Source organism: Pristis pectinata, chromosome 15 (genome assembly GCF_009764475.1).
Source record: "Pristis pectinata isolate sPriPec2 chromosome 15, sPriPec2.1.pri, whole genome shotgun sequence".
Classification (NCBI taxonomy): domain Eukaryota; kingdom Metazoa; phylum Chordata; class Chondrichthyes; order Rhinopristiformes; family Pristidae; genus Pristis; species Pristis pectinata.
The window spans coordinates 36,983,765-37,010,805 of NC_067419.1; the positions used below are offsets into that span (position 1 = coordinate 36,983,765).

The 27,041-nt window shown below is 40.5% G+C and overlaps 1 protein-coding gene across 12 annotated transcripts in view; it reads left to right on the top strand.

The window, feature by feature from the left end:
• Positions 1 to 27,041, top strand: part of tmem117 (transmembrane protein 117) — a 244,938-nt gene that overhangs the window by 193,800 nt on the left and 24,097 nt on the right. For all 12 annotated transcript variants that reach the window (XM_052030128.1, XM_052030137.1, XM_052030134.1 and 9 more), the window contains one exon: positions 15,069 to 15,228. In XM_052030128.1, the coding sequence (XP_051886088.1) occupies positions 15,069 to 15,228 (160 nt within the window). The remainder of the gene's footprint in view (positions 1 to 15,068; positions 15,229 to 27,041) is intronic.

Consider the following 27,041-nt stretch of genomic DNA (forward strand, 5'->3'; position numbering starts at 1 on the left):
TGAAACCTGGATGTCATTATGCAAAGTCTTTACAGAATAATTCCCAACCCTTTATGGATGACAATAGAAGACATTTCACTGGTATACGTAGAGCAAAACATTATCAGGATGACTAAAAGCTTTGGGTTGACTGAGTGAATGAAAATCAAAGCTGTAATTTTCCCTATCTGGATTAAAATCCAATGCAGGACCCCTCTGAAAGAACAGCGGATTACAGTCATTAAGTGTGCAATCTGAACAAGATTAAAAAAAATTGTCATACATCAGAGCAGTATATATTAACCTTTATTTAATGCTATACAGGGAAGATATTTGAAAAATGGGAAAATAACAGTTCAAGGCAAAAGTGCATTCTTTTGTCAAAAAACAGAACTCTGGGAGAACTCATTGGGTTAGTGGGTCAAGCAGCATCCTGATGTAGGGTTTTGGCCTGAAGTGTCGACTTGTACCTCTTGCCTCCAGAGATGCTGCTTGACAGGCTGAGTTCTTCCAGTGTTCTGTTTTGTTGTTCCAGATTCCAGCATCTGCATTCGCTTTTGTCTTTGTGTGTTCTAATGTTCTGTAGAAAGATGCATTGTTATGTCGTCTTTTGCGGTAGCAGTTAAATTATTGGGTTTCCAGCCAGAGGTCTGGACTATTGATCCAGAGACATGAGTTTGAATTCCATCATGGATTCCCAACATTAAATTACCAACTGGGGAATTTAAATTCAAGTATTTAGGTAAATGTGGATTTACTGCTAGTGTTAGTAATGATGACCATGACACGATGAGATTTTCATCTAGTTCAGTTATGTTCTTCAGGGGAGGAAGTCTGTCATCCTTATTTAGTCTGGCTTATATGTAGATCCAGACCCACCAATGTAGTTGAATCTTAACTGCTTCCTTAGTTCTATGGCAATTAGGAATGGACAATAAACATCGGCACTTCCAGTCACATGAAGAAATAAATAAAATAAATCTTCTAAAATTGCAAAACATCCTGAATATCTCTCTAGCAAGTGAAATGCTTTCAAAATGTATCAATATCTGTGCTTTTCCCTATAATGCAGCAATTTGCCCACAAGGTGCCAACAAACAGGAATGACAGACTACTTTGTTGGTTGTTAAATATTGTACAGCATACTAGGAAAAGTCCACAACTCCTCTTTAATTAGCCACAGGGCATCTTGACCTCGGAGGGCAGAAGGTGCATTAGTTTAACACCTCATCCAGAAGGCGTATCTTTGACAGAGCAGTACACTCAGGATTGCTCAGGTCTCGACCTCCTTACTCAGAGCTGAGAGTGCTGTGGCTGTGCCAAAATTGGCATCTTTCTTTTTGTTTTGTTATATATGGTTTCATGTTTTACTTAAGGTGATGGAAAGGCTTGAAGAGGTTTTAAATTGCACACTTATTAGGTCTGTTGGGAAATGTACATGGTCTTTGGTGTTTTCACCCTGGATTAATATCTCAAGAAATGGTGATTGCCACATCACCTGACAGTCAGGATGAAGACTGAAGACTGTGGTGAAAATTAACAAAATTTGGTGAATTGAAAAAGCAAATAATTCATCAATATTTACAATCGGATTTAATTATTGCAGCTTGTTGTGAGAAAGGTTCTTTTGGTATCTTAAAGATAAAGGTCTGGACGTACAGTCTTTGTAATTTAAAAATGTTTTATTAACAAAGACAAATGCGGGACAGAATGAATGGGAACAGATGCATTCTCAAGCACACTCTCAAGCATGAGATCATGTATGTGGAGGGAAATCGCGACAGAGGGTGAGGTTCACACACACACACACACACACACACACACACACACACACACACACACACACACACACACACACACACACACACACACACACACACACACACACACACACACACACACACACACACACACACACACACACACACAAAATAACTGGGTACAAATGATCAAGGAATAAACTATACAATGTTTGGACACCCTGATTCTGGACAAACATTGGCTCTTTGGTCTCGGGAGTCCTTAACTAACTGCCCTGAAGTAGTGCACAGCTTACCTCAACATCCTTGGACACAGAAAAAGAGAAAGAAAAACCAAACATGCAGCACTTTTATGCTGCTGGGGGGCTGGGTAGCCCAGCAAGGACAAAGGTGTTTTAAACAGGCCAATCCGAGTGGTCCAGCAAGACAAAGGTGTTTACCTAATGGGGCAGAGCCGGACCCCTGATTGACAGTGGTATAGCTTCCGACCTGATAGGCAATGCTATCATCCGAACATGGGGGTCAGTAGTGTTGTCACTGTCATCTGACCCCTGGCCTTTCATACTACACAGCTGAGATCTAAGACTGGGGCAGAAATTCAATCCTCATCTTACATAATCATGTAATATGGTGATGAATGCACTTTGAATGCTTTAGAAATTCAGTTTATTAATTTCTAATTTCTAAAGTAGAGGGCAGTGCACATATGCTACAGCATTGCATGCTTGTCATGTACAAAAGTGGATGAATGAATATTTTTGCAGAGTTTTGCTTGCTTGTAGTAAATGAGTTCATGATATTGTAGGTTATGATATGTCTGCACCAAGGGTTAGAACAAAATGAGAATGTTATTCTAAGTAAGCAGCAGGGTATAGATTTAATAAGGTAAGATAATAAGCTATTTTTATTAGTCACATGCATCGAAACACACAGTGAAATGTATCTTTTGCTCAGTGTTCTGGAGGCAGCCCACAAGTGTCGCCACGCTTCCGGCGCCAACATAGCATGTCCACAACTTCCTAACCCATACGCCTTTGGAACGTGGGAGGAAATCGGAGCACCCAGAGGAAACCCTTGCAGGCATGGGGAGAACGTACAAACTCCTTACAGACAGTAGCCGGAATTGAACCCAGGTCACTGGCGCTGTAAGGCATTACGCTAACCGCTACTCTACCGTGCCTGCCCAATTTCATTCTAATTCATGTTAATCTCGTGGGACAGCACAGAGTAGTGGTTATGTTACTGGGCTAGTAAATTAGAGGTCTTGACGAATGATCCAGAGATTCTGCGAAGCGGTGGAAAAACATATCCATGTGTCTGAAGCTCAATTCTCCCCAAGAAACTTAACAAACCAATGACATATGGCATACCCACCTCAAGTATACTCTTTATCTTCCTGGCCCTCTTACATGGTGCACCCACTGCGGTTTCCCCAGTAGAGATAGGATGCTCAGAACCTTGCTCTGACAAATTTGATGCTCTTGGGCAATGTCCATTGCATTTTGGAGTCCAGAAGAGCCCTGCTGTAGATGGCTGCACTGAGACTGAGTGGAGAGGGGTGGGGGCATTGATGAGGGTTTGAGTCAAGTCCCCACTTCCCGTGTCCTCTTTCACCATCATCCCTCTTGTGGCCCACACATGGTTATTTAGCTGACGGCCCTAATTGGGGTGATGAACAACCATGGCTGGGCTATCATGTCTACTTAAACTGGCACTTATTGGCGGGTTATCTCTTCTCCTGGGACTCTTCTTTACATTTTGTATACTCTTACTTTGTAGGGAGTGAGAGAAGAGAACTGAATGAGAGTAATGGTGTGATTGGAATGGATGTGGAGCACATGCAGAAGGTGACAATGAAAAAGTACTGCATTGATAACTGTGAGAGTGAGTGGTGACAGGGCAGACAGGAATGTGAGGTAATCCCTAGATAGAGAGGGATGGCTGTGCCTGCAAGATATGTTGATGTGAGGAGTGGTGTGCTGGAGTAGGGTTGAGAAGGTAGAGCGAAAGGGATGGGGTGAGGTGCACTGCAGAGTGTAGGTGAATGTGTCATTCATCTTGCTTGCTGCAGGTAATCGTTATACAGCATTGAATCTGTAGCAAACATCACGTTCCTTCTGCCGACTTCATTGACAATTTTGTGCCATGTCCACTGTGTTTATATATTATACGTTTCACTAGAAGGCTTCTTCTTCTTGCTGATAAGGAAGAGTAGTTCCTTGCTGGCCCGAACACCTTCTGTACAATATGCAGGGAGATTTCACCCGAAAGTCAGACTCCATTCTGTCACTTCCTTCTGTGGACCCAAAACCCAGTCAAGTTGCACATTTGGAGTGTTTCCTCAAATGGTGGAGTGGAGATTGGATGACATGAGTTGTCACCATGCCAGCTCATGCTCAATGGTTGGATAAGTTAGACTGATACAATGCACTTCCACACTTCTTGCACACAATTGGATGCTTGGACTTGAAAATGTCTGGAAATTAAGAGCCAGCTGACACAATCAATCATTAGTTAAAGTGAAACAATCACCAAGTTTAAACAATGAGACAGCAGGGACTGCTCATAATTAATGAGCTGACAGAAACTTTCCTCACTGTATGCAGAAAATGGTACCAAGTAGGAACAGTAAGGCTTTATTGTTTGGTATATGCATTGAATTGCTGAGATTAATTCTATTGGGCCCCATAGATCCACTCCTATCTTTGTTGTACGGTGGTTGCCAACAGAAACTTCACTCTTCAAATCCCTCAGAAACTGAATATTATCAACTGTACCCATTCTCTGACAGCGCCAGTGGTCAAGTCATATGTCACAACTGAAAGGCCTAACACCCTAATCTTTGTCAAGAGAATTCATGTATAAATCATGAGAGCTGAATCTAGTTGTGTGATGTTGCAGACAGCAACTCATATCAGAAAAGAGGAAGCACATGCCACACAGACTTTTAAATATTTATGTGCAGCTTCCATGGAGGTCAGGTGTAAGTACTGCCCCTATGTAACTGACTGTACAATCTGGCCCATTCTGTTCTTTTTAGAACAATGAGTAACTTTCCAAATTTTCGGCAGTGTATGTTACAGAGAGTTATTGGTGGAAGCTTAATTCTTAATCAGTGTCCTTTGCATAGTCATATGACAGTACATGATAAAACTGTTTCTAATTAGCATTTTACATTTATACTTCATCCTACTAATAACGAATATTCTCCGTATTTCATAAATGAGATTTATTATTAATAATGTGAAAGTGTTTAGATCGCTGGAGGCTTGATTACTTACCCCCTCATTGAGTTGCTTTGCTTCTGTAGTATAACGTTATCTTGTTCAAGCAAATAATTAATTGTACCTTCTTGAGCTTTAACTACAGATCTTGGTTTGTTTTGAAAATCTAGAAACTGGGACTCCAGCTTGCTTAGGGTTATGAACTGTCTCACGTAAATTCGCAAGAGCTTTTAGGTGAAGATGGAACAGATTATTGACTTCACTGTCTGGTTGGTAATTTAGACAATCAGATCACACATCCTTTATTAACGGCAGCCTAATTTGTATTCCATTGATTTTTACGTGAAGATGAAAATATATTACAATATTTCAAAGAATGTGTATTTGTTACATTTCAGGTGCATATTAAGTAAATTTTTAAAATGTGAGTACATACCAAAGTAGAACTAGTGCTCTTTTAAAAAAAGATCCTTGAGAAATCCAAACACATAATCTGAGCTGACTCTTGAGTGCTGTAGTGAGGGAATGCTACTCTATCGGATGTTACCTTTTGGATAATACAGGTGCTCCCCAGGTTACGACAGGGTTCCATTCCTGTGATCTGTTTGTAATCCGGACAGTTTGCAAGGCAGAAATGTGACTGCAAACTGAGTTCACAGCAGAAAAGATGCCTGCAGCCCCTCAGCAGCTGGCAAATTCATCCAGCCATTCTTCCAAACATGCGCTCGTATGAACAGACTATACATAAATTGGGCGTTTGTAATCTGGGCAGGACCTGTACATTAAACTAAAGTTGTCTCCTAGGTGTATATAAAATATTCCACTATTCTGAAGGATGCCTCAGCTGTTTTGGCCAATAGTTGAGAAAGATTGTTATGTCATTATTACGCTGATGTTTTGTAGGAGTTTGCTCTGTGCAAATTGTCTCTTGCCTTTCCTACGTTACAACAGTAATTATAAAAGAACCTCATTTACTGTGAAGTGCTTTGTGTATTCTAAGATCACAGAAGACATTATATAAATGCAAGTGTTGTTTCCTTAAGGTTATAGCACTTTCTTTTAAAGGGAAAAATATTAATTAGCCACCTTGCCTATTCCTTTCCATGCATTTTTCAAACATTTTTGTGTATAGTGTTACTATTTTGACCTTTGAGCAACAGTATCCATATGCCAAAGCAAAACAGTTCCAGTAAGGTGATGCTAAAGATTATCTGGGTTCAGGATTATTATTGGAATTCCGGTTTCTAGATGTGCAAGTAGATGTTTCTCATATTTCTCATATTTCTCTATGACATAGAAGGGGGCAGTTTAGTCCATCGTATCTGTGGCAGCTCTCACAGCGATCCCATCAATCCCATTCCCCCACTTATTTCCCTCTAATCTATTCTCTCATACATGCTCATTAACATCACCGCCCCCCTCCCTCCCGCCTAATTCTCCTGCCTCCCACTGCACTACTGGTAATTGACAGTGGGCTATTATCCTATGAAACAGCACGTTTTTGGGATGTGGGGGGAAACTGGTATGCCTGGGGAAAACCCACTTGGTGACAGGGAGAAGGTGCAAACTCCACAGTGACAGTATGAGGTCAGGATCAAACCCAGCTCGCTGAAGCTGTGGGCAGCAGTACTACCTGCTGTGCCACTGTGTTGCCCACTATGTGATTTCAACAGTTGTACAACTTTAAATATATATATGGAATATAGATCTGCTTCGCAATTCAGAATTTTTTTTTTACCTTTTCTCATTGACCGGGGTTTGAAAATGATTTATATTGGAGTATTGCTTTAAATTAACTTGAATTAATTAAGTTTTGAAATCCATCTTGCAGTGAGATACTAGAACTGTTGAAGAGAATCAGTGAGTGGTATGTTAATGAGTTTTCCTCAAGGCTCAATCAATGAACAGTCATTGAAAGTATAACCCATAATAACTGGAGAGAGTATGTAGATGATTTGTTGTTTCAGATATTTCAGCAGTGGCTTGTTTGAACTGAAATCTTCAATGTGCAGCAACAGGGAGGCAGTGGTAGCTGACTAATTAGCTGGTCCACTAACCAATTCCTAAACAAAAAAGACTATCCATTCAGTTCCTTTTGCTTCCTGTGGTTAGGAAACAAAAAAATGTGAAGCAAGTTCAGGGCCAGTTTCACCAAAGAGGTTTGAATTAAGAAAAAATGAGGCAAAAAAACAATGTAATTGTTTCGCTTTCATAAAGGAGACTGCACAAGAAAAGGGAATATTTTTAACTTACTGAAAGAAATATAGAATTGCTTAGCAAAGAAAGAGCTAGTCAGCCAACAAATGCCAATCCCCACCTTTTCAAAGTGTTGCCCAATTAGTCACTCTTGTCAGGTCTTTTTGCACAGCCTTGCTAATTTTCCTTTTCTGGTGTGTTTCTATGTTATATCAAATCCATCCAGAGACTGGTGAATCTGTGGAATTCTCTACATATGAGGGATGTAGAGGCTCAATCAGTAACATATTCAAAGGCAAAGATGGAGAGACTTATAATGGAATTGAGGGGTATGGGGTTAGTGCATGATAGTAGCACTGTGGTAAAAGCAAACATGAGGTGTCAAATGATGTCTATTATTTCTATTTCTTATGTTCTAAGTCATATTTTTATTACTTAATTGTTTTATTGGGAGAAATGGTTACTGAAGATAAGATATGTTATTAAATGTACATTCTCTTATTGATGGTGTAATAACACAACCTAGTTATTTGTACCCAGACTCCGAATCAGCATGATAGCTAATACCAGTCACTCAAATGTCTTATTCTGCTGTTGGAGAGTTGGTGCTTTAGGTATGAACATCTGAATCAGCACTCTGTCATAGAATATCAGGGTTTAAACCTGTTGACTGCCATGTAACTACTTCCTGCTTTCTTTGTTAATATAGTTTATGGCTCAATTAAGTGTTATAAACAATAAACTGCCAAAACTGTTTTAAACCCCATTCATCAAACACATTACAACTACAGCATCTCGTGCTGCAGCCTGAAATCTTGCCCAATAGTCGCCCCTGAGAGCTTTAATATCACTTTTGTGAAGGTTAAATGAGATTGGTGTTTCTCGAGGAAAATGCTCCATAAATATCTAGGTTTTATTGGTAACTTAAGCCTGCACTGGTCTCCGTTGATTTACTTTGGCTTATATACATTAAGCACCCCCTGGGAAACATTGTTGGTGCACACATATCTTCCTGCGATCAGAAACTGCACTGTAATTACAGCAAATAAGATCCATAGTGCTTAATGAGCTCAGACACATTGCGTGCTTCTCTTGTTGTTGAAAACATGAAGCTTGTTTTAACTTAAGCACATCCTTGATTAGTGCTCTGTTCGCTTGAGTATGAAGACGTTTATGGATTCAATCATTTTAAGTTACCGAATGAGCATTCTGCAAGCTGTCTAATAGAATGGAATTAATGCTTGGAACGACTCCAAAATCGTGTATTGTCTCGAGGGAGGGATTAAATATTTATGATGAGTGTTTGCAGTGAAATTCATGTGGAGGTTCCTACAGCTTCAATATTCTGTTTAATTTATTTCTTTGTTCTTCTACATACTGTTGCCTTGCAGTACACGGGATTCTGTAGGTTTTTACTTGATTGATGGGGACAAAATGACATTTAGTAATCCAAGGACCTAAAAACATAATAGTATTTGTCAGTAGGAAATGTTACAGGAATTATATTAAAATGCATTGTGCATGCTGAGAAGGAAGAGTCAGACTCAGTCAAATATATAAAATGAGTCAACAAATTGCTGGCTGAATCTATCAGGCAGCAATCAATGGAAGACATGGTTTTGCTTTGGTGCAATTTGGCAACTGCACCAAAGCAAAGCTATGGACTCCACTGGGTCTCAACAACATGTTCAGCTCTATCAGCTTGGAAGTCTTTCAGGATTTAATAAAAATGATGCTCATACTTCACTTCAGGTGACTCTTTGTTCTCATTCAGCAGCACTGCAGTAATGAAACATTGATGAATGCAGATTGCTTTTATATTTTTAAAGAATGTGTAGACTTCTTGTGTTTGCATAACAAAGTAAGCAATTTTTAGGCTTTATGCTCTGTGCATTGAAGTAAAATGGCTTTCTGCATGATGACTAAAGAAGATTTATTATTCAAGCCACACCTGTAAATTATTTTATTGTTAGTCAGCAAATGTGCATTCAAGAAAATACAGGACAATCATTTTCTTCAAGGATATTGTTCCCAACGTTTCTGAGCATTCATTTTATTCCACCTAATGATGTGGTGCTATACTTTTAGCTTGAAAAGACCCTGATGAGGTTTGTGAACTGAGGAGGTTACAGCTCAGTCAACAGTGATACTTCACGGGAGTCAGTCAATTGCAGGCATTTCAGTGGGCTGCATTTATTTTTGGTTTGGTAAGCTTAAAACAAAGATAAATTTTATTAAAGCGTGCAATGTTAGATTGCTGTAGGGTTAACTGGGGAAGGATGAAGAATCTGAGGTTCATTCTACTACTTACAATGGCAGAGGTGTTAATTAGTTTGTAAATCAGACCATACATGTTTAAGAAACTGTTTGAAAGTTTCTCACATCTAAGGCCATGCAAACAAAATATGCAAGGGTTCAAAACTGAACCTATTAAAGGATTAAATGCTACCATCATTTCAATTTCTTGGAAGACTTAAATAAAAGTATATGAAATTTGTGTAAATTGTGGACCCAATGTGTATGATTGTACATGTATGAAGTAAGAGCCATTTGACAATGAGTGACAGAAGTGACAAGTGATTTGGGAGATCAGTGACTCTGTTGAATAAAATCCCATATTTCCTCATCTAGGAAATTTATTTCAGGTGGAAGTCATTTTTACATCAATGGGCATAAGTCATGACTTTTGTTGATCTTTATCATTAACCATTAAGAGTGCACAAAGACTCGTATCTCATGAGTACAATGATTCAATCAAGATAAGCAATACTCTTGACCTCAAAATGCTAGTAAGAAAATTGGAATGTTCTCTTTTGTAATCTTTTGAAGAGAGCTCAAAGGAGAGTTGGGTTGTTGTGGCCTGAGGAAGATAAGCAGAATTTTATGTCCGGTGATGTTGGACATTAATACTTTAGCTTGCTCCGACAAATGCCAGGTTAACCTAATCCGACCTCACAAGCCTTTGAGATATCTCTGCTATTCTATTTCTAGCATTTTGCACATATTCTAATTTAATCACCTTTGGATGTTGCTTTCAGCTGCCTGGGGCCTTAGCTCATGAAATACTTCCCTAATTATTCATCCAGCTAGCCACCACTTGCTCTATCTCCCTTGCTCTGTCTCATTCTCTTGTGCTCTCTCTCTCTCTTGTGCACACTTTCTCTTGCAATCTTTCTCTCTTGCACATTCTCTCTCTCTCCCTCTCTCTCTACCTCCCCCACCCACCCCTCTGTTACTCACACTACTCACACTGTGGCATTGTGGTGCAGTTGACAGAGTTGCCTCAAGCTCCAGCAACTTAGGTTCAATCCTGACCTCTGGTGCTGTTTGTGTAGAGTTTTCACATTCTCCCTGTGACTCTGTAGGTTTCTCTCAGGTGCTTCAGTTTCCTTCCACATCCCAAAGACGTGTGGGTTGGTACTAATTGTCTATTATAAACTGTCCTTACTGTGTAAGTGGGAGAATCTGGAGGCAGCTGATGAGAATGCAAGGAGAATAAAATGGGATTCATGTAGGATTCATCCAAGTAGGTGGTTGATGGTTGGCACAGGTTTGGTGGGCCAAGAGGCCAGTTTCTGTACTGGATGACACTATGACACTCTTGTTGTCTCTTGTGTACTTTCTCTCTCTTGTTCTCTCTTTCGCACCTACTCTTTTGTCCACACGTGCTCTGTCTCCTTGCTCTATTTCTCACTCTGCACCCTCCCATGTGCGTTCTCCTTTTCTCTCATGTGCACTGCCTCTTCCTCTCTTGCACACTTTCCCTTGTGCTCCATCTGCCTCTCTCTCTTGCACACCTATTCCCTCACTTTCAGATGCTCTCTCAAGTACATTCTCTCTGTCACACGCACACTCCCTAACTCCATGCTCTATTCTGTCTCTCTCTCCCCCTCTCCCCCTCTCTCCCCCTCTCTCTGTCTCTGTCTCTGTCTCTGTCTCTGTCTCTGTCTCTCTCTCTCTCTCTCTCTCTCTCTCTCTCTCCTCTTCCCTCCCTCCCAACACTCTAGAACTGGAAGAGTGCAGATATAGATATCTTGTGGAATGAGGTTGTAATGATAGGGACAAGCAATTCAAATAAGAATAGTTGAAAACAAAGTTGATAACTTTAAAACTGAGGCTTTGTCAAACCAGGAATCAGTGTAGGTCAGCAAGTCAGCAGCATATGGGGGGGGCAGGGGGGAATAGGTGAGCAAGATTTTATGTTAAAAAAGTGGTCAGAAAAATAAAAATATGATACAATGTTCTTCTCACCTTTGCCCTCCTGCACTTCTTGACTCCATTAATATCCAAATCTAGTTTTCCAGATTAAGATCTGTGGTTTAGCAACTCACTTATTCTTCAGCCGTCATGCCATGTTTCAGTGATACAAGCAAATGCTTTGATGGCTTTTGTTGGAGGAAAGGCTGAGATACAAGTTTTTTGGTGAATTGGGAATTAGCACTGGGTTTATTGGTATCTCAGTCATATGAGATAGAGATAGGTAGCTACCCAAAGAGAGGCTGTCTAGGTTGTTTCCTCCATGCATCTTCTCCTAGCCTCATTCTCCTCTTACTCTACAGTTACTCACCCTGTAGCTGTTGTCAACACTTGAACTTTCTTGATGGCGAGCTTGGCGAGTGGAAAGTATCATGAATACTGAGACACACAGGTCTCCTCCAGAATAGTCCATGGTGGAATTATATGGTCTGCATTATCACATTCCATGACTTGTTCCATGCCTGTTGTTTCGTCCACTTTGCCCTCATGTGCTTGCATCACACACCAGTGCCATATCATCAGTAGCTTGCCCTTATTGCCCAATAGCCACCCCTTGGTTCATTGTGATGGCTCAAGTAAAAATGGTACAGCAGATTACTATAAAGAATGAAGGCATCATGGCTACTGCCAAGTTATGGTGTTCACAGTCATAGACCAGCTGGACATTGATGGAATGGACTTACTTTTGGTTATCTCTAAGTTCACATATCATTACTGCAAAGTGGCATGAGTGTAGTCAGGGACAGCCTATACCAAACTGAATAATGACAAATGTCTGGGAGCAACAGGTTTGTGCAGACTCCTTGAAATCCTTCAGCAGTTGCCTTGCCGCTCCTTCTAGACTTTAACAAATGTGAAGAACTCTAGAAAGCTTTGTGGAGTCACAGCAAATGTTGGTAGAAATCAATCAGCAAATCACCTGCAAATAGTTGATGTTGCCCTTAAACATCATTGCTAGGGGCAGGGTCTTTCTTGTTGCTGAAATGTGTTCTCTGGTTTGGCATTCGTGCCCAAACAACAGGCGCAATGGAAATGAATTTTGCAGTTAATGAACCTAATGTTTATTTAATGAAGACGAACTTGATTATGCTCTGCCAAATTTCTACCCACACTTTCTCTGATCATGGCTCCCTCAGGAAACAGGTTGATTAGTGTGCTGGAGCATCATTTCTTCTGCAATGCAGTGGTTTGTGCTGTGTGTATATATAGTGCCATTTTAATAGATTAATGCTGTGAATCAAATCTGCTGGATTCTTTATACCAAAGAGGAACTGCTGACAATATAGAGTAAGTGCCACAAAGTTTAGAAACTACAGTTTATCTATTGGGCAGAGCACTCAATATGTGCACATTACATTTGTTGTTCAACATCCACAGTGATTTGTTTACACATTATGTGCTTCTTGAATAGCAGCCACATTTTGCAAGTTTGATGGGCTTTGTGTGCCCTTAATCCTCTCAGCTAACAACTGCTAATGCTGCAAGTGTTGTATATCAATGCCAACAGGCTAGTTGCTCAGCTAAACAAAGGAGCAATAGGAATATGATGATTAGATGAAAAGATGATATGTTAGAAATCCTGTGGTGCAGTGCAAAGTTTTAATACATGCTATCATTTCATAAACATAGAAAAACCATCCCTGTAAGAAACTGGCCTTTCCATAGTGCCCATTAGTAAATTGTATTCTGATGATCCATGAATTTGACATGCTTGTGTATTAAGGCCACTGCTTATGCAGGAGATGTGTCAGTGTGTAATGCAGCTTCACGTTGTTACTGCAGTTTTGCAGCTGAAGGTGCTGGGAATCTGGTTCGAAGCAGCTGGGCAAGAACTGGCTGGAGTGAATAGCCAAGGTAAAACGGAAGTTGGGAATGTGGGGGTGGCGTTCCTTCTTAATTGCTGGAAAGAACCTGTTCATCAACTGTGAAGTTCTCTGTGGTGTTGCCTTAACCCAAATGGCCACCTTTGTGTGTGGCAGCATGAAGTTCTGTGTGGAGCCTGGGTAGGCAAACACCAAGTGTCATGATGTGCTGGGGATCTACATGCCCTGGTGTTGCAAAGGAATGCCCAGGCCTCACTGCCTTGGAATATTCTATTTAGTTGCATCACACTGCAGCATTTGTTTCTGCAGAAAAATACCTTTAACCACAAATCAATCAGGTAGTGGTCTGCACCAAATATCCTCAAGGCCTTGTGGGCAGTGGAGATAGTGGAACCTGTTGGATGGTTCTCCAAGTAGTCTGTCAAAGTGTTTTGGTGGAATGCCTCCTTGCCAGAACTCTCAAACAAGCACTAAGACCTTGCTTGGTGATGTTGAGGAGGACCGTCCCTGTCAGATCCTTCATGCACAGCCAAAGTCTCAATCTCACCGCATGCTGCCCTTGAGATGGCTGCGGTGTGGATGAAACTGTCATCTACCTACTTGCGGACTGTTTCTTTGCCAAGAAGGTCTTTGTCAAGCTTCATCTGGAGCAGCTATACAAAACAGGTCTCTGTGTTCTACAAACTTCATATTGAGGCAAACAATGACTGCTGCTGGAAGATTATCAATTCAGTGAAAGACACACTTTGCCTGAAATTTGTTGGTCTTCCAATGCAAGGAGGTGGCTGCAAGAAAATGCTGCACTGGCATACTCCAAGGTGCAGGAGAACATGCTGAGGGACACACTGAAGTTGGTGCAGCCACTACAAAGGCTGTGTGGGGAAATACCACTACATAGGGTCATCCTGAACTGGACACTGACGAACTGGGCTCTGTGTAATAATCTCTGAAACCTTTCACTGAAGGAATGAAACATCACTGACATGTTGACATATTGTAAATATTGGAGCCCAGTATAATGATATGTTTGCTACAGGGTCAATGCAATATCCCACATTGTATAACAGTATGTTTTGTGATTAATATATATTTTTGGGAAAAAAAACCATTGCGTCATGTAAGCATGTTGAAAAACTAGGCTAGGCCTTGAATACTGGAGCTGACCTTAACAAGATGGCAATAGGCTGCCCAGTGTTAAAGGCATCTGATCTTATATGACCTTCCAGTGAAGCCAGACCTGGAAACTTCATAGATGGCTCTTATGACTTCAGTGGCATTGGTAAGAGCTTCTTGCTTTGGGATCAAAGATGAGATTGGGGTGGGGAAGGGGAAGAGCAAAGACAACAATCCTTGCTCCAGGTGACTGCCTCAGTTAATGTGCTCTGTCCTTTGGAAATGAGCGAGCAAATTACCCCTAGTTATTGAAGCAGCAGTTTCTCTCGGGAACCACCACCTGAAGAGGTTCTACCATGTGAGAGATGGGATCATAAAGTTTATCTTTTTATGCATTTTGCAGGTAATATGCAGTTGCTGCATCTATTGCATAGGCCAGGAATTCATAGCACCCATTAGTATGGTACATTGCTTATTGTGTGCAAAATAAATTTTGATCCCACGAGGTTTCTTGCAAAATTGATGGAAATCCTGCTTATTGTACTATTTAGCATGTGTTTCCTAGCCCATTGAATAGGAAGAAACCAAGGTCACTACTTTTAGGATTTGTGAAAAATTCAAATAAATAACTTGGAGAATTGCTGATAAGTTTGACACATTACTTATGTCATCTCCTAAGCAACAAGTGAGAAAGTCTCACTCTTTTCTACTCGCAGGTCGGTCCTAATCACTCTGACAAGTGTCGTTGTGGTTGTCATCACCACTGACTGGATCAGCTGGGACAAGTTGAACCGGGGATTTTTGCCAAGTGATGAGGTCTCCCGAGCCTTTTTGGCCTCGTTTATCCTTGTTTTTGACCTCCTTATTGTCATGCAGGTACTGACAAATCTTTTGTTAACTTTCTGAAAGTTAGAATTTATTTTCTGCAGATGTATTATGCATGGCTCAGTTACTAACCAAAGCAGAAGCTTTAAAATTTAGACCTTTAAATTAGACTATTGTATTCTGGTGACCAGATTACCATCAACATAAAGTTAACATTAGTTAACATCAACATTAGTTATCTGAGACATAGTTCAATTGCTCCATTTCTACCAGCATCTGAAAGCTTAGGAATTTGTCTAAGCATTTAGTTTGTAGTTTATGAACAAGGTACAGTTGCCCAATGAAGGCTGTTAGAGAAATGTATTTTAATACTTTCTTAAAATTCTTCAGTGATATATATTGTTCCAAGAATTTTAATGCAATTGAATGGATTTAAAAGGAGTTTTGTTGCTCAGTTTTTATGATCCACTGTTTAAATTGACTGCTATTCAAAGTTGCTAAACATAGATTTCATTTTTAAAGATATATGGAACTAACAATGAAATTTCATAAAAATCATGCCCTTAAATGAATGTATTTGCTTATTATGTCCACCAACATTGCAAAATTGTTGGTCATTTTATTATTTACCTCACAAAAGAGTTCTAATGGGAAACACAGAATTGTGTATTGAGTTGTTGTATGATGCATTGATTCTACTGTGACCTGAGAAATGATTACCTAAAAATTCATCCTTGATCAGTAACACTAAATTCGCAAATTGTAGTGGCAGTGTGTTCTACTCTGACTCCGAAATTCAGTTCCATTGAAGTGGGTGGAGCTGAACTTCAGAGACAAAATACAGCACATTATTGCAAACTTATGCACCTTTAGCAGCAACGACCATGAATTAATTTATGGGTGGATATACTTTAGAAAATAATTTCCAGTTATTATATTATAAATGAAAATGTGTCGGCAATTGGGGATATCCCTCGAATACCCAAAGGGTCAGTATTTTTCTCAGTATTAATAAATCTTCATCCTTTTTAGACATAGCCAAAGCATGAGATATCAACCAACTGTAAACCTTGTAGTATAAAGGTTATCCTAACCCAATCTATGAATGCTTCCCTAAGCATTTCCTCCTCCCTTTCTTGAGGATACTTTTTACAATCTGCCTCTTTGACCAAGCTTTGGATCATATATCCTAATAGCTGTCTTTCTATAATTCCACAACTGTGAATCTTCATGGGACAATGAATTGCAACAAGGAACTATATAAAATAAAAGTTTTTGCAGTTAATTTGCATCTAAAAATTGTCAGATCAGCAATTCAGATACAGATTCACTTCCACATCTGGTGTACAAAACCTCAAAACAACTGCAGATGTTGGAAATCTAAAATAAATACAGACAATGCTAGAAATACTCTAGACTGACGAGGTTCTGACGAAGGGTCTTTGACCTGAAACATTAACTCTATTTTTCTTCCCATACAAATACCTGACCTGCTGAATGTTTCCAGCATTTTCTGTTTTTACTTAAGACTCTGGTTTTTGCATTGACAAAATCCCTTTTTTAAGCTGCCCATTTCTGATATTGAGCTCTAAAGACTGCTTGACCATACTTTGAAAACAAGCACAGAGTTTTCCTAGTTTCTTGGCCAGTATCTTATGTTGTACCAAGAAGCCCCCAAAATAATAAACTGGTCTTTTGTCTCCATTTGATGGCATATGAGATCTTAGTCTGCATGGATTTACTGCCGTAATTGTCTACTATAACAGCAGCTGCACATCAGAAATAATTAAGCAGTTGCAACATGCTTTGGAACATCCCTACTATGTAAATGTGAGTTATTTCTTGTAAAGTGCCCAAGTTTTTCTTTAATTCTTTCTCTTTTTTTGACATTGGCCATGAATTACAGGACTTAAATTACTCAAAACCCCCATCTTTGGGCACAAAATGTTTCACCTGTGTGACAAAGATCTCTATCTCTATATTTATATTTCATGCTCCCCCCTCCACCCTTTCTCCTGTATTTCATCAGATCTCAACAATCATTGATTCCACTGTAATTTCCCACTTGTAATTTGAGATGGTGCCCCTATTTGCCACCACCAATAAGCACACAACATAAAGTTAAAACTTGCCATCATAAACCCAACAATGACTGGCTAGGTGCCACCTACTTATACTCATTCTGTTTTCCATGCAAGTACCACGAGCAGATCATCTTTCCTTCTGAAATACATCAGAGCTGAATTATTATAAGAACAAATCACCATTACTACCAATGTTACAACTATCTGACATTTAGAAAATTTACCAGGTTTTAAAAGTTTCAGCTCACAGATCTAACCCAAATTTGTGGCACTCTTTTTTAAAATCTTATGAAATGTTGTTGCAAATATTAAAAAATAAGAAGCTTTCCCTTCTTCAGAGGTCCCATAACACAGTTGAGTAAGAATATGTGTCAGAGTTCAAGGCAAGGCTTCCTTCTCACCAGCCTAATAACCAATCCTTCAGTTTGAATTTATTTTAATTGTTTTCCTTCATGCTATTAGCAAATGGTGAGCATTAGAGCTTCAGCTTTGAACTCTCTGTATTCTGTGTTTAACCAGAGTATTTACTTAATGATATTTGGATCGTAATAGGTTTGGATATTAACTGGAGTCATGATCTTCCATTTTGTATGATATTCTTAGGCACCAGCAATGGTTCCACTTTTCACAGTGCAGTTGGGACAGTAAGCCTGTCTCAATGGAGTAAATGTTACCTTTAAGCTTCAACTTGTAAGATGTGAAGGGATAAAGGTTCACATCCAGAGTTCACCATACATTTAGAAATTAATTTTTGAATATTTTTGCATGTGTTCATGGGACATGGATTTTGCAAGCAGTGCAGGGTGTGTTGGCCATTCCAGGGGACAGTGAAGAGATAACTTTGTTGGTGGATTAGGAATTACAAATTGTCCAGATCAGGTAAAAATAGCAGATGTCCTTCCTTCAAAGACATTGGGGAACCTGTTGGGCTTTTGCAAATGTCCAGCAATTTTATGATCAGCAATACTCTTATTAACTTTCTTTTTCAGTTCTTTCATTCCATGAATTTAAGTTCCTCAACTGCCATGGTTAGATTCAAACCTGTGTCTCAATGATCCAAGCCTCCGGATACTAGTCCTGTAATTTAAACACTAAGCTATCTAATCACTTTAATTTTTACAAAGTATAGCAAACGGGCAGTAGCGTAATGCTATTACAGCGCCAGCAATCAGGGTTCAATTCCTGTCGCTGTCTGTAAGGAGTTTGTATGTTCTTCCTGTGACTGCGTGGGTTTCCTCTGGGTGCTCCAGTTTCCTCCCAAAGACATACAGGTTAGTAGGTTAACATGGGTGTAATTGGGCAGCGTGGGCTTGTTGGGCCAGAAGAGCTTGTTACAGTGCTGTATAAATAAAGTTTTTAAAGTTTTAAAGATTACAAAGTATTAAAAAGAAAGGGTTACATGTAATTAGCTCTTTTCATGTCCTCTTCAGGACATACCAAAGCACTTTATAATCTATGAAGTGCTTTTGAAGTATGGCCTTTGGTGGAATGTAATAAATATAGTAGGGAATTTGTGCATAGCGATGACTGAGTAACCTTACTGAAACATTCATTTCCAGACAGTGGCATTAAACGTGCCACAAGTGACGGCAAACTTTGTATTCAGCCTCAACATTCAGCTTCATGAACTTCAGCGAAACTGGATTTCAGAAATGGAGTGGAATTTAGGTTAATAGTTCACCTTCAGTTCCAACAGCTTCAAATTTAGGTAACTTTAGATTGTTTTTAGATTAGTTTAAATTGGCATCATGGTCAGCACAGACATTGTGGGTTGAAGGGCCTGTTCCTGTGCTGAACTAGTCTGTGTTCTATGTTCCAAGTTTCCTAATGCCTTATTCCCATCAGGTTAAGCTTCTTGCCAAAATGCACAAAACACTTCATATCTAACAGGGTACTTGATGGTTGGCATGGAGCTAGTGGGCTGAGGTGCCTGTTTCTGTGCAAGGAAGGGCAAATGCTAAATAAAATCATGCAGTTTAAACAAAAATGACTGTGGTTTGGAAATTGAGTTCTTTTCTCTGTGAGATGTGGTGATAAATTAAATGATTTAAGTGCTGAACATTAAAAAGGAACAGGTAATAAAGGAACACTTGATGTGTGCAGAAATTTTACGTAGGTGGAAACAATTTTGCATGCTTGAATGAGCCACCCATTTCTGCAAAGCCAAGCACATCGAAGAAAGGCTCTATATCCTGAGGAAACGATCATATTTTCTCCCCATCTGACATGATCAGCAACCATTTTGCAGTTCTCTTCTGTCATATAACATAAACATTAATTTGATATGAAACTGACCTGGAGCTGACAAAGCAATAAATGGAAAATAGATTTACAGAGTTGGAAAGGAACCAAGAGTCTGATAAGAAGAAAGTTGTTATCAATTCAATTGAATAAGTGTGAGAATGGATTGTTACTATAGGTGCCTTGTGGTTCCCCTTAAACTCAGGTTCAATGCCAAAGACTTCAGAGAAAACCACTCAAAACACCTTGTGAAGAGCTTGGAAGTTAAAGGTTGTTGTTGTTTTCGGTGGGCATCCCCTTAGGGTTGAGGAAGACTTGCTTCTGCTCCAGTTCTGTGTGTGAATTCTTTTACTATGGGGTGACCACTTCACATCAGCTACCACACAGAGCTGACGGAACAGAACTCTGATCCTATGACAAGGGGATCCTAGATGATTGGAGACGCATGCTGTGGTGCACACTTTTGGCACACACACAAGCAGATGAATCTGACTGTACACACACATATGAATACAGTCATGTGATCTGACCCCATCCATTTCCTCAGCCCACCTCTCTGCAGCAGCCACCCACCCACCCTGATTCCCTCTCATCTTCAGTCCTCCCCACCCTTAGTCTCTCCCACTGTCTTTGTCTACCTCCACTTCAACTCCTTGCCTTTCACATACCTGCTTTCCTCATGGTTTCCTCCCTCTTTGTATCCTGCTAAATTCCCCCACTCTTCCCCAAAACCTGACAACTCCTGCTTGGCTCCACCAGTCCCCAGCTGCTCTGGCTGCCTGCCCTCTCCAAAGGTGAAGTCACCCAGTAGCCACTGCTGCTCGCCCTTTTCAGGGACATTCCCTGATGGCCAATTGCCCTCGTGTCCCACTCCTGCCCCAACAGCTGCTGACTCCCCCACCATCTGTGCAGGGGCAGACTCAGCAGACTGAAAAGGATGGGGAGTGTATAGGCATGATCCAAAGCGCAAATAACACGAGGGCAATAACTATAGGGAGGACAATTACCAGTGGAGCTTAGTTTAAAATAATCAGTAGAAGAATTACAGGGAAGTTGAAGAAAAATTACATTATTCAGTAGGTTTGGAACTATGAGTATATGACTCTATATGTCTATGACTCTATAACTCACTGCCTGAAAGGGTGGTAAAAAGCCTTAACTGAAAAAGCAGTAGACCAAGTGGAATTAATTTAAAGATCATTTTTGGCTGGCATGCACAAATAGTGTACAATAATCCTAGAATCTGTCAGCATGAATAAATACAAAGACTGCAGCCTAGAATTTAAATGCATTGTGCTGTTCCTACTTGCAAACTGGTTGCTTTCAGAGTGGAATGTAATTGTGAAGATTGCTGAGTTGAATCGTACCACACCGGAGATTTGACTGAGCACTTTTAGTCCCAGTTCATGCTTATGCTCATGATATGATTTCTGCATCAGGTAGACCTGGAATGGAATGATGTACTTCCATTGGAGCTTTGCCTGGAAATTAGGTCATGACGTTATAGAGAGAAACGTCATGGAAGTAGGCCCTTTGGCCCACGGAGTGCAAGACTGTGCCAGCAACTACCTTTTTACACTAATCCTACATTAATTTTTTTATTCTTCCCACATCCTTATCGGCTTCCTCCAGGTTCTACCACTCACCTACACACTAGGGGAAACTGACAGTGGCCAATTAACCTACCAACCTGCACGTCTTTGGGATGTGGAAGGATACCGGAGCACCCAGAGGAAACCTACACCATTACTGGGAGAATGTGCAAACTCCACACACACAGCACCCGAGGTCAGGATTGAACCTGGGTTCTGGTGCTGTGAGGCAGTGGCTCTACCATCTGTGCCACTGTGCCACCTTAGGGTGTGCTTGTCATTAGGCAGTGTCAGAACAACCATGCTGTAGCAATACTGCTCCTTGAACAGGTCCCTCAATCCATTATTTCTGCAGTCATTCCCCTCTTTCAGAACCTTGGATTGCTCGTTCTCTGACCCAGGACATTTACACGGAACACAGATGTAAATGTCCTTTGTCGATTTTTGCATTTGTTGATTTTTATCCTCTTGAATTTTTCCACCACTTTCTCCTTACTGTATTAATTAAAGTTTGAATTCCTGACTGTCATTATACTCTTGAACCTGAAAGTTAGACCCATTAACGACACGTTTTATGTGCATATAGTATATAATGGATGTTTAATGCATAAATTCAAGGGATTATGCCTAATTTTATTACCAGTGGTACCCTTTTGTAATATTGCCCCAAGGCTGTTGGATGTGCTATTCAATTTTGTACAGAGAATGATGTCCAGTTGTGATTTGTGTAGCTGATCACATCATCACTGTGCTGGATTGCATTAACAGAATGGGTATTTTCTGATTTAAAGACACAGCGCTGACATCTGAATATCTGACTGGCTACCTTCAGAAATCACAGCAGGCTAATCAAACATCTCCACAAAGCCCAGTGACTCTGCTGAAGCCCACAGTGAGTTCCTGTGATGGGTGCTTCAGCAGTCACACTCATGGGTGTTGTCTGTTACTGGAGGAGTCAATAAGGAGATGATTGGTCATGAAAGGAGGGAGAACCTTCACCCAGGAGGCATAGGCAATGCCCATCAAAGAAGACCCTATTTCTTCAGAAACACTATATCCTACTTATACTGTATGTATATGCAGGAAGTCATGATGGCCACATGTTCAGGAAGGGCTTATGTTGTGCACTCATGTCAAGACTGTTCTCTCTATTGACTCTCAGCCTTCTGCCGCAGGCTCATTGCAAGTGATTGCTGCAGATCACAAAATGTTCCTGTTTTAATAAGGATGCACTTAACTACTATTTCAGTGAGGGGGACAGGGTCATATCTTGGCCAATGGGATTGTAAGGATTTCTGGCTTCCATTAACTCCACTCATGTGCTCAAATGAGATCCTCTCACTAATCCCAACTTTTTTCATCAACAGAAAGGCATCCACACTCCATGTAGTGGTTCACCCAGAAGCTATTCCACATGAACAAGACAATGTATCATGGCAGCACCCATAACACGTTCATCCTTATGGAGAGTGGGCTTCCAGACATCTTCAGAGGCCTTCCACTGCCCAGAGATATAGAACATAAGGGACAAAAATATTCCTCCTTTCCTGGCTCCTCAGTTCTGTGAGGTTCCCTTGCATTGTTGCAGAACACCACCATAACAACAGCATATGAGTTCAGAATCATTGGTGGCAGATGCCAAAGGTATCCTTAAGATTCATGTGGATGCCTCCATCAGTCTGCAGTGCTCTCCAGTGCATTCTAAGCAGATTGCGTAGAATTCATTATTGGTGTTGAGCGTATGCACAATCTAACCCTAGGTACGGAGCAGCAAGTTCTGGAGGAAGAAGTGGAAGATGTCAATAGCCTAAAAGCCATGAGGATAAGAGAAGGAATCATTCAAAGGATACAGGTGGAGGAATCCCAGATGAAGACTCCTTAATGCCTTTTACCAGCAGTAGGCTAAGAGGAAGGCCACCACTGCAGGAGTGAGAAGGAACTCCCTTAAAGAGTAGATGTTTCTCCAGTGCCACTCTGCATAGACAGAATTCCACACCACAGAAGTTGATTTCTATCAACAATGAAATTCTCCAACATTTAACTGACCAATCCGATAATATGAATGCTCACCTCTCAGTTCCTTCTCTGTGGGTTCATACTGTACTGCTCAGTACACACCAACAAAAGATGCGTTATCCACTTACTGAAATGTTTGTGGGAATATCCACCAACTGACACTGCGCTTCCTCTGTAAAAGCAACCCTATATTCTGCAATCTGTTTTCTTTTTAATACCTCGATGTAATCATGTATGGCATGCCAAAGCGAACGTTTTTTCATGTTGTGGTACATGGGGCTATAATAAACCAATACCAATACCTGTTGAACAGATAGTGTCCTTTGTGAAACAAGTCAACTCTTACTTTTTGGCTCTGTTCCTCTCTGTAGGTGTAATCTTTGTTTCAACCTTTGAGCCTCTTGCACTGCTGGTCAATATCGATTCTGGTAGGAAGCAGTGTTAATAATAGTAATAATAGCTGAGAGTAGTGCACATAACAGTGTAACATGATTGAAATTCTAAGGATTTGGAGGTGCTCAGAGAGGTTAACGTCTCTAGCCACTCCTCCTACTCAGCCATTAAAGAAAACAATCTTACAAGTTTCCAAATGAGGGTCATCTTCATCCTTTGTACATATTGATCATTTCATGCATCTGGCAGCAAAACAGACTGATCATGTCTCTTTTCTCTGCCCAATCCTTCACTTAACACTGAAGCTCTCTAACATGAGTGTATCCACTTATTCCCCTTCAAGACGTAGTCCAAAACAGAGAGGGCACGTTTCAGAACATTTTACATCTCTGCACGCAACTTCCCTCATATTTTATTTCCTTTAGCAAGAATCCCTGCACCAGGAAAGTGGCCATGATAACTGAGTGCATTCAGAATAGGAAGGGATAAAATATAAGAAGGACAAGATATCCTGGCTTCGAGGCTCAGATGTAATCACTGGCAGACCAGCATGTCAACCATAGCATGAGAATAGAACTCTCACAATGGAGAGAGAAGCTGTCATTCAGCTATGTTCCTCGAGGAAAAGGCATCATTCAAATGAGACATAGCCTGGAGCATTGTCATGTGGTACATATTCATTTATCAAGCTTTCTAAATGAGGCACAGCAGCCTGTGCAGCTAATCCAGCAGATGCCACCATGATCTCAACTATATCTGTCTGATAATGAGCACAATCGCAAAACACAATGTGCCTTTTTCATCTGTGGCTGTGTCTTTGCTGAAATTTATACCAAAGCCATAGAAATTTAAACAGAAAAGCAAATAGACAAACTGTCTTTATAACAAACACCCCAGTGGTTCTCACATTTTACATTCTTATACAGTGGTTTACAGTTCCTCGCAATGCAATGAGGTGTTGCCTTTGTGGCTGTGGTTTGGCTTTTGGAAGGCTGCTGCCTATCAGTTGAATGTAAACATATGGCCTTTGGATCCTTGAGAGGAAGGACTGCTTCACTCTGCTGCCCATAGCCAGTTGAGAGAGCAGTGCAGGAATTCTGGCTGCAACATGCTTCCTCTTTCCATTTGTGAAGGACAATGAGCAGTTCACATGAAGCAACCCTTTGGAGGAGAAGGAGATGCTCATGCATGGTGCTCCATATTGCTCCAGGGGAACAATAATCTGCTGGCATGTGGCCTCTCTATACTCTATGTGGGTGGAGATTAGGCTGCACATCAGAGTTCTTAAAAGTGTTTTTAGCTAATTTTATGAAATTTTGTAGGGAAAAACTTCTGGTTGTCAGTGTTATTATATCACTACATAATGCTTAAAACCCAATTTTTTGGCATCAGTTCTGTCCTCATATGGCTATTGTGTGTTCTTTATATAGACATCTAAAACATGGTTAAATGCCTTAGTCATTTCTTTATTTCTCTGAACAGGGAGATCAATAACTAGGGGGTTTATCTTAAGAAGGACCAAAGGGGATTTTTGAGGAAAAATGCTTTCATGCAGAGTGGTGTGTTCAGGAATTCATTGGCAGAAAGGCTGCTGGAGAACCAGGGTCTGGCATGTGGGATTTGCCTCAATATTGCCTTTGGTTGGTACTAACAAAATGAATCAAATGTCCACCTTTTGCGGCATAATTTTCTGTGGTTCTATGATTTTACAGTTCATTTAAGTGCATGATTTTAAATTTGTCCTTGAAGATAATTTGAATGGGCTCTGGAAGTGGATCAGAAAAATAATTGCATGCAAAAAGCTGCTTAACTTCCATTTGTTTGTCTAGTGGTGTCAGGCATACCAGGGGAGAAATTTATCTTTTGGCTGCTAGTGGTGAATAGTTGTGTGAGTATTGGCTGCTGGGTTTTACTTTCCTTCCAGTAACATTTAAAAGATGTTTGGACAGGTACTTTATAGGAAAGGTGCAGAGGGATACAGGCCTAATGCAGGCAAATGGGATTAGTATAGAGAGGCACCACAGTCAGCATGGACAAGGTGGACCGAAAGGGCCCATTTCTGTTCTGTACAACTCGATGACTCCATATTTCTATGATAAATCAGTGCAGTAGTGGCTGAAGCTGTCTCAAATACAACCATACTGGTAAGGAATTTAACTTCATCTTGAAGAGATGGGCAGTGCCTCAAGAAGGTGGCATCCATCGTTAAGGACGCTAACCACCTGGGCCATGCCCTCTTCACGTTACTACCATCAGGGAGGAGCTACTGGAGTCTGAAGACCCACACTCAGTGTTTCAGGAACAGCTTCTCCCCTCCGTCATCAGATTTCTGAACCGTCCATGATCCCATGAACACTACCTCGTTATTCCTCTTTGGTACTATTTATTTATTTTTATAACTTATAGTAATTTTTATGTCTTGCTGCCACAAAACAACAAATTTCATGACATATGTCAGTGATAAAAACCTGATTCTGATTCCATTGAATTCAGTGAACCTGAATGTACAGATACTGGTACTCATTTTGTGACTAGTACTGCCTGATGTAGATAGATCGCTATGTTCCAGTGAATGAGCTGGTGGGTCCCAACACATGATTTCCCAGCTGATGGAGGAGGACTCGTCCAACGGGATGTGAAGTATCTTATTCAGTTTCCTTCATCACCTGGTGTACATAATAACTCTAAACTCAGAGCCTCTCTCTCCTCTGCTGTACACTAACTTCTCTCTTCTCTGTTGTATCATTTCCTGCATGCCCATGAAACCCAGTGGCCTCTGTGTCCTACCTCCTCCCCAACCCAGTGTGTCAGAGGTGTCCAGGAACAGAGGCTAAGGGTAATGCTATGATCATCTATCTGTATCCATGTGTGTGTAGTCAGAATGCATTGTGTCTGCATGTATGTATATACAGCAGCTTGGTCTTCAATCTTCTTAAACCTCCTTACCACTGGACCATAATCTTGCTCTGTTAAGACCACATGGCCAGCTGTGGACTTCTACAATGAACTCACATTCACTCCCATGCAATGGAGTTATTTTTGATCCTAAGGAACTGCATAAGAAGAAGGAGACTTGTTAGTGAAGTAAATTCCTACCCAACTATCTCAAGTAAGCTGCAATATAATCAGTGGAATTGTACACTAGCTAGGATGCTCTGTCCTCACAGATAGACAACCTAAACTCCTACTCCTCTCTTAATCTATCATGCAAAATTGATTTTGCTCAGTGACAGTGATTTGTAAACTGTGCCAGGACAAGCAAAAGATTGTTGAGATATAATCTCTTTGCAGCAATGTGCACTTTGTCCACAAGTCAAACAGAATTAATGGTTGTTTTGAAGATAGCCATGATCCTGCTTATTCTTTCTCCCTTTGTCATTGGATAAGTGATATCAAAGAGTGGAGATGGAAATCCAACAGAGAAAACTAACAAATTAAATAAAAGGAACTTAAATAAAAATATATGAAAGTACAATAGATGCAAAATTGTATATCCACTCAACATGCTTAATTCAACAGTATTTTGCTTCTCTGCAAT